This window comes from Chinchilla lanigera, unplaced genomic scaffold, assembly GCF_000276665.1.
Source record: "Chinchilla lanigera isolate Chin_1 unplaced genomic scaffold, ChiLan1.0 scaffold00035, whole genome shotgun sequence".
NCBI classification, from domain to species: Eukaryota; Metazoa; Chordata; class Mammalia; order Rodentia; family Chinchillidae; genus Chinchilla; species Chinchilla lanigera.
The window spans coordinates 16,562,509-16,571,643 of NW_004955436.1; the positions used below are offsets into that span (position 1 = coordinate 16,562,509).

The following is a 9,135-nucleotide window of genomic DNA, read 5'->3' on the forward strand; positions in this document are numbered from 1 at the left end:
CATTATTTCTTATAGAGAAATTCACTTTGATGTACAAATGCTTTGGATTACAAGCATGTTTCAGGAATGAATTATGCTCATAAGCTGAAGATTTACTAAGCTAAAATACACTCAGCAAAGCTGTAGCATACAAAGTCATTAAACCAAAATAAGTAACATTTTTATATGCTAATAATGAACAATCTGAAAAGAAAGTTAGGAATTCCATTTATAATAAAATAAAAAAGAATAAAATACACAAGAATAAACATAACCAAGAAGGAGTAAAACTTATACACTGAGAACAACAAAATATTGATAAAAGAAATTAAAGAAAACATAAATAAATGGAAAGATATTCTTATCCTGTCCATGGATTGATAATAAGATATCAAGTCCATGGATTGGAGGAGAGTATTCCTAAGGTTACAGTACTACCCAAAGTGATATGTAGGTTCAATGCAACCCCTACTAAAATCCCAAAATTTTTCAGAAATAGAAAAAAATCCTAGAATTTACATTAAAACTAAAAACAAAAACAAAAAATTCTAATAGCCAAAACAACATCAGAGCATTTATAATTCCTGATTTCCAGACTTAACTATTATGCTAGAGTAATTAAAAACGTATGGTACTGGCATAAAGATGGCCATGTAAACAATGGAACAGAATAGAGCCCAGATTAACCTCTCCAATACATAGTCAATTGACTTTTGGTAAGAGTTCCAAGGCATTCAATGGAGGAAGAACAATCTTTTCATCAAATGGTGCTGAGAAAAGTGGCATTCTTATGCAGAAGAGAGATATTTCCTTACATCACATATAAAACTTAACTCAAAATAGGTAACAGACTTAAACATAAGAGCTAAAACTATAGAACAAAAAATACAGCATTAGATTTGGCAATGATTTTTTAAATATATGACATCAAAAGCACAAGCAATGAAAAAAATAGATATGCTGGACTTCTATAAATATTTTAAGATTTCATACAAGAGAATCAAAAGGCAGCACACAGGGTAGAAGAAAATATTTGCAAATCATATATTTGATAGAGGATTCAAATTAATCTAAGCCTCTAGCCCTAACTTTCAATGTACAGAAAGATGGGACAGAAAAATGAGTTAAACATTAAGATGCCTACACAAGTAGAAAGTTATAGAACATGAGACATTCCAAGAGATAAACAGCCTGGCAGAACTATAAGAGTTTTTAAAAGATTGTAAATATAACAACAACAACAAAAACACAAAGAAAACCACATAAACCTTGACCATATCCTGATTGTGGCAGGGGAAGAGGGGAAACTGCAGGGAGAGCTTTAAAATACATTCTTAGGATAACTGTGAAAAATGTGTCTAGATTTTTAAACTGCTAACAGTATTGTAGTTATGCAGGAAAATATGTCAAAGAGATGCATATTGAATAGGTAAGGATAAGCCACTGATGATTCTGAAATGGTTCTGCGGGGGGCAGGGGTGGCAACAATACCCAAACTGTCAGGTTTCAATAGAAAGAAAAAGAGAAAGAGAGAGAGGTAGAAAGAAAGAGAGAGGGAAAAAAAGAATGTAGCTGTGGCTCTCTGCCCCGTGCAGTTCTGCGGAACTGCTTAGACACTCTGCACACTCTTGCTTCTTGGCTAAGGCATAGATAATACCCTGGAAACACGTAATGACACAGCAAGGCACAGTGGTGTTCTCATGCTAAGACAGACTGAGAAGGTGACAAAGAATCTTTACATGAATTGGGGGAAAGGCTTTTCATGTGTACATACAGCTCTTATATAATTGATAAAATCACTTCTATGTAAATGTTACTGTCCCTTTTAGAGTGTACAGAACGATAAAAATTTGGCAAAAGTCAAGCAGAGCCTCAAAAGCAAACCAAAGGGCTGGGGCTATAGCTCAGTGGTAGAGAGCTTAGCTAGCATAAACAAAGCCATGGGTTTAAACTCCAGTACTGCAAAAACAAACAAACAAACAAACAAACAGGAAACAGAAGAAAGAGAAGAGAAGGTGGAGGAGGAGAAAGAAGAGAAGGAGAAGGAGAAAGAGAAAGAGGAGGAGGAGAAGGAGGAGAAGGACAAGGACAAGGACAAGGACAAGGACAAGGACAAGGACAAGGAGAAGGAGAAAGAGAAGGAGGAGAAGGAGAAGGAGAAAGAGAAGGAGGAGAAGGAGAAGGAGAAGGAGAGGGAGAAAGCAAATACATGTCTGCCCACCTGGATTGACACTCGGAGGGGGTGGAGGAGGCAGAGGCCGGCCTTCTTTCATAGCTAGCGCGCACTGCTTTGCTGACTGAATTGCATTAATGAAATCTTCATGTTGTTGTCTCCAGTTAGATTTCTTCACAGGTTGAGACTGTAAGAATCAAAACCAACAAACACTACCAAAGTCTACCCACATCTCAAGGACAAGTTTTTTTGTTGTTTTTTTTTTAAGGGTGGGATTTGCATCTACAGGAAACAGGACTGTAAAATTTGGAGAGAAAGGAGAATTTGTTTTTCAAAACAACTACTTACAGAGGTTTGGGAACTGCAGTAATAGAATTTGCAAGTCACAATGGGGAAGGGAAACACAAAAATAAAAATCAGAAAAACAATGAAACTACAAAACTTTAACGGAAGACAAGTGGAAGTGACAGTCTTCCTAATTGCTAGATTTAGAGCAACTCTATTGAACATACAAACAAAATTTTTTTACCCACATCTAGAAAGTATCTGAAATATATTTGGAAATATAAGTGACCAAGATTATAATGAAAATAGCTAAGGTGGATTACAGTGAAATGAAATTATCCTGCTTTATCAAGCAAAAACAAAACCAGATAGACTGAAAATGGGTGTAAATGTACTTACTATAATAAAGCACAAAAAAGACGATATCAACGGTACCTTGGCTGGAGGAGCCTTCTTCACAGTGGGAATGTCAGTGCCCTGTAATCTCTGCTTCAAGGAATTGAAAGGTTTACGTTTTTTGTCGAAGACTTTTCTACATATTGGTACATGCCTCTTCTAGAAAAGGGAGGCTAGGTATGAGAATTTTGGAAATGCGTAATCACAGAGTTTTTTAATTCTTTTGTGTGTTTGACAGCTCCCACTCTAATAAGTGGATTTCCTCCTTCAGAATCCAGTCCATTTTCTCAATTTTAGACCACAGCAGAGCAAATCTATGTAGCTGTCCTCAACCACATTAGATATAGTACTGTGTTTGGGCAAAGACAGCGAAAGGCCCAGGATGGTGAATGTTCCCCCAAAGTGCAAGTGATATAGGCTTTGTCTCCCAGGGTGGTGCTGTTGGGAAGCTGTGGAACCTGCAAGAGGTAAGGTCTAATGGGAGGTCTTTAGGTCACCAGGTACATGCCTTGAAAGGGATCATAAGATTCCTGCCCATTCCTCCTGGTGGTCCTTTGCTTCCTGGCCATCAGGTGAGCAGTTGTGACCCATCATATGCCTTTGCCACCATGATGTAGTACTCACCATAGGCCCAAAGCAATGGGCCAAGCAACCATGGACTGGACCCTCAGAAACTATATAAATAACCGTTTTATCCTTGTAAAAAGAACATCTCAGGTATGTCATTACAGCAATGAAAAAGTAATAACACAGCTAAAGAGATTTACTTCAAATTTGTTTTTTATATATTTAACTCTGAAACTTTGACACTACCTTCTTCATTCCAGCCAGCAGTCCCTTAAGTACTCAGCATTTTTGGTGCAAAAACTGGGGAACCAATACCTAGAGCTCTGCCCATGGACTACCTTTCTGAAGTCTGTTACTGGGCCCCTCTGGGATGACATCAACACTTTGCCCTTTCTTGTGGTGGGTATCAACACATAATAGCTATTATCCACAAAGTCACTCTATCCCCACCCAACACACTATAGGTTCTAAAATAAATCACCACATTGGGCTAAGAACAAGACACCCCATGTTAAATCAGAGGTGAGGATATCAGATCACTTTATCAAATCTTCTCTGCAGCCTAGAGATAGGCTGAGGGAGTGAAACTCAAGAGTATCCAAAACACACCAGACCTTCATTGATCCCTCTACACATGACCTCCCAGGACTCAAACCTACATCCAGAGGTGCAGTTTCTGGCTGGCAAAGGTAAGAGCAGTGCCCCAGGGAACTCCCTCTAGAGTTGCCCCTAAAATTCCAGAAAGCTCCAACCATAGTTCATGAGAACAGATTTTATTTTTTAGATTTCCTAAAAAAAAAAAAAAATAAAACCCACAACTTCATTTTGTAGCCTCTAAACATAGTTAGGCTTATAGTCCAAATCTTTTGAGATACATCTCCTTGATCTAAAATACTTCACTAATGGCAGTATCATTGTAAGACTTCTAACAGCTCCTCTTTCTAGGAATCTCTTTATAATATTTGGGACTACTATCTGTTTCACCCCCTAATTTTGAAGTAGATCAAGGTTTTATTCAATTTTATAGCCACCCACCAAGACCCTGACACACAGCTTGAATCTGGATAACAGATCTTGGATCAGGCCTTGCATCTGTGTACTACTTTATTCAAATGGTATAAACCGCGCCCAGACTGGAGGCTTCTTTATACGTGGCAAAGTAGAAAACAGGAGGGTTAAATGACTTGTCAGGATTAGTGACAAATTTGCGGCTAAAAAGCCAAGTTTCCAGATGTCTGAAATTCAATGCTCATTCCTTTTGACTAGTTAATTTGCCTGGTGTTTCTTTGGCCTTGAAATGTGAATTTTTGATGCTTAAAGAACAGGCAGAAGAGCCAGAGCCTCTCAAGGGCTCAGCGTGCCAGGACCCCTCCCTCCACCCGGCACGCTTTCAGGAGGAGAACGGCCAGTGGGGCTACTTTTGAACATGGCAGCATCACCATGCTCGGTGCCCCAGGGGTTTGGCCGCCAGGGGTCCGGCGCCTCTCTTCCCTGCTTTCCCTCTGCGTCTGTCTCCAATCTTGGCACCAGCACCTCTTCCCTCATGTGACAGTTTGTTTAACTCCAGTGAAACACATCTACACAACGTCCTTGTGCTTACCAGAGCATCTGCCGCAAAGCGTCTTCCACAGACTTCACAGGGAAACAGCTCCTGACTACCATCTGCATAAGAGTAGAGAGCACATTAGGTTAGTTCCATGGTATTGCCTGGCCGAGAAGCAGTGACTGGCCAGCGGTGACCGCAGTAGTCTGACATCCTCACAGTCTTTTCCCTCCTCACCAACTGCTTCCTTCTTCGGAAGCTCCTTTGTGAACTCACCTGGGTTTTCCCATCCTAAAAAAAACTCACCTGATTGGACAATTCCATAACCTTCAGGCAACCAGAATATAGTTACTTGATTCAGTAGTTCATATGTACTTAAGTGAAGCACCTGAGAGCTATGCGTTAGACATACCTTCAAAGTTAACATCTTAATATAAAGTCTTAGCCAGGCATGATGGTGAATGCCTATCCTCCTAGCCTCCAGGAGGCTAAGGCAGAAGGATTGCTGCAAGTTTAAGGACATTGTATAGCAAGACTCTGTCTCAAAAAACCACACATGTGCCATATATATATATATATATATATATTTAAATTTATAACTATTTGTATAAATAATCCAGTGGTAACGTGTTCAGAATACCTCCTAGGTTGAGGACTGAAAATTCAGACTGTGTCTACTATATCCCAAGTGCCTCATAGTACCTGACACAGAATAAGGTGTTCAATCAATGCAAAAGGTATAATCCAAAAAAGAACTTGGTTTCCACCATAGGACTGATCATTCATTCAACAAGTAGTTAATAATCTGCTATCTGCAGCTCTGTGGAAATATCGAGATAAACCATACATGGGTCCAGCATAGAAAAGGACAGAATGCGGGAAGATTAAAGTAGTCAGGAAGGAGTTAAGAAAGAAGCAAAACATTATAGACTTCTAATACTTCCTTTTGGTTCATCTGGAGCTTATTATGTAATGATTTTTAGAAAGTTTGTTGTTTGAGCATGATTTGCTTTTAGGATAATAATCTGAGCTCTACCCTACAAACAAGGGAAGCAACCAGGAACATGGAGTTGGAAGGAGCTACCCGGCACTGTGGAAGTCGCAAGACAAAGGTGAGAAAGGGCAGGGCAGGGAGAGGAAGGGGTTTAGTTAAACAGCGGGAGGTGAAGGCCTAGAGTAGAAAGAGGAAATGGGACACAGAGCATCTAAGAATCCACCAGGTAACCAGGTTGGGGACGGCCTAGGAGACGGCAGTGAGAGAAAGCCCAAGACCAGCCTGAGCGTCCGGGAAGTCTGAGGTGGCCGGGCTGTGGATAGAAATAGGGAACTCAGAAAGGAGGGCTGCTTTAGGAGGAAAAATGACCTCAGCCTTGGAAATACTGAATGGAAGTGGAGTTGTCCCGCCAGCAGGATGGAAATGAGGAAGGTCAGGGTCAGAGACACATGTAAACTTCGAGAAATGAAGTCAAGGCATGGTCTTGCCAGGGAAGAAGTCATGGAAAGAGCAGGATCTTTAGGGAAATGTATACTGAGGGGCCAAGAAAACGATAGTGATAAGCCAGGAGAAGCAGGAGAGAGCTGGGTCGTGGAAATCCAGGGAGGAGCCTTCACAAAAGGAAGGTCTGGTTAACAGGAAGCAGATGGTAGCCCACTGCAGACGTCATTGATTTACATTACTTCTTCTCACGTCTGCTAATTGGTATTGTGTCTCAGGTCAGGCCAGCCATCTCAGCTCCCAGAAATCCTTCTCCCTCTCTGTTCTTTTGGCCGTCAGACTGTAAAACTGGGCCTTCAATTTTTCTTTTCAGCAAAGTTACCCCAACTCTCTACAGAAAACTATTCACCCTAATTATAAATCTATTGCGTTTTCTAAGGCAGTAGTGAAAGATAATCTATTTTTATGAATGCTAGAGCAATATTTCTAAGGACTTTTTCCCCAGATGACATTTTTCTCATGTGCTCCTCATAGAGCCCTGTGAAACAGGGTTGGTACTTTTTTGGTGGTGCTGGGGATTGAACCCAGGGCTTCATGTGTGCTAGGCACATACTTAGCCACTGTGCTACATCCCCAGCCTGGGTTTGTACTATTTTAACAGACAAAAAAATGGAGGGTCACAGGCACGTGACTGCTCTAAGACTATAGGTTGTAAGTGTTGACACTGAGACTTGAACTCAAGTCTGTCTCTGCAGGTATCTAGACTATGAATTCGGCCATGACTCTAAGTATAGATTATATCACTATTAGTCTGAAAGCAATTGGAAATCCCTACAGGATCAATGACCTTTGGCTTAAATGAGTGAGTTTTAAATGAATTCAAGTACTGCAAAATATTGAAAGATACAATATGATTCAATTCAAAACTTGTCTATGGATAGACTACCACATTCTGAACCACGTCCAGTTTGGAAGCTTTTCTACAAGGAAGGGAGCACCTGCCAAGCTTGCTGAGTCAAAGTGGAGAAGAAAGTCAACATTGATTGTCACTGTGTACTGAATTACATGGGATCTGTGATTGCTACAACCTTAAATGAAGCCTTTCAAACCAAAATGCCTGCACTGGATGAACGGCTGAATGAACAAGGCTACACCCAGACTCTGGAATAGTACTCAGCAGAAAAAAGGAATGCTATGGACACTTACGCCACCTGGATAGACTTTCATATAGAGTGAAAACAAAGTCAATTTCAAACAGTCACATATTGCACAACTGCATTTGTATTAACCTTACCAAAATGACAGGATTGGAGACTGAGCCAGGAGCAGCGGCATATGCCTGTGATCCCAGCACTCAGGGATACTAACCAGGAGGATAGCGAATTTGAGCCCAACCTAGGCAACATGGCAAGACTCTGTCTCAAAATAAAGGACTGGGTATGTATCTCAGTGTGAAGGTCCTGGATTCAGTCCGAGTGCCGTTAAAAAAAATTAGAAATGGAAAATTGAGAGATTGTCAAGGAGGAGTAAGAATGATCAGCTGGGAAGGTGGTGGGTGTAGCTACCACCAAGCTACAAGCTGTAAACTATGCTAGGATAGGAGGAGGGAGACCTTTGTGCTGTGGGACAGATCCATGTCTTTATCGTTGGTTATAGTTATGCAGCTTAAGGAAGGTATAGAACTAAGAATGCATATTGCCCAGTGTTAATTTCCTAGTTTTGATGTTGTACTAGAGTAATTTAAGATGAAACTTGGGGGAAATTGTGTAAAGGGCACAAGGGATCTCTTTTGTGCTACTTCACAACTTTTTGTGAAACTCAAAATATTTTAAAATAATACCTACCAGTTGGCAAACTATGACCTCTAACTGTGAGACTGCCTGTTTCTGTAAATGAAGTTTTATAGGAACACAGCCACGCTCATTTATTTACTCGTTTATTGATTTCACACTACACAGCACAGTTGTGCAGTTATGAGACCATGTGACAAGCAAAAGCAGAACTATGCTATTGAGCCCTTTACAGAAATCGGTTACCAATTGATAAATGAGATATAGTAATTAAAAATGATTTGTGAGCCAGGTATGTTGGCACACACCTTTAATCTCAGCTCCTTGGGAGGCTGAGGTAGGAGGGATTGCCAAGTTTAAGGCCAGCCTGAACAACTAAATAAGGCCCTACCTCAAAATAAAAATAAAAATGGGCTGAGGATTTAGATGAGTGGTGTCTGGGTTCAGTCCCCAGTATTGGGAAAAAACTCTGGGAGAATAGCATAAAATGTTGATCGATTTTATTCATAAATCTATAAGACTGGAAAGTTATTCAGTAACTATCTTTGAGTGGTAGGAATGATAGTGATTATTCTTTAGTTTCCTGCATTTTCAAATTTTTTATAAAGATTATATATTACTATTTTAAAAATCAGAAGGACTTTCAAAAAATTTTTAAAAAATCCCTTTGATGGAAAATGTTCTACCATAATGAATATCGAACAGCTAGCTATTTCTATGTTTTCTCTCTTTACTTGGAGTTAGTTAACTATTATGGTGGCTGTTAGTGTTAAGCACTGGCTTAAAATCCTCGAAAATTTTAAAATCAAGGATAAAAAAGCATTCTGGAAATAAGAAACTGTTTTATGTAGTACAGCAAAAATGAAAAATGAGCGTTATAAAAATCTCAGTTCAACTGGGTGTGGTGGCCCACCCCTGTAATCTCAGCACTTGGGAGGTTGAGGCAGGAGGATCACTGTGAGTTTGA

General features: G+C 40.0%; 1 protein-coding gene across 2 annotated transcripts in view; it reads right to left on the reverse strand.

The window, feature by feature from the left end:
* Zc2hc1b (zinc finger, C2HC-type containing 1B) overlaps positions 1-9,135 on the reverse strand; it is a 63,739-nt gene that overhangs the window by 46,524 nt on the left and 8,080 nt on the right. The window contains exons 2-4 of one of the 2 annotated variants that reach the window (XM_005389242.2): positions 5,001-5,062; positions 2,873-2,992; positions 2,201-2,339 (exon numbers count right to left, since the gene is read on the reverse strand). In XM_005389242.2, the coding sequence (XP_005389299.1) occupies positions 2,201-2,339; positions 2,873-2,992; positions 5,001-5,062 (321 nt within the window). The remainder of the gene's footprint in view (positions 1-2,200; positions 2,340-2,872; positions 2,993-5,000; positions 5,063-9,135) is intronic. The other variant, XM_005389243.2, reaches the window with a different exon arrangement.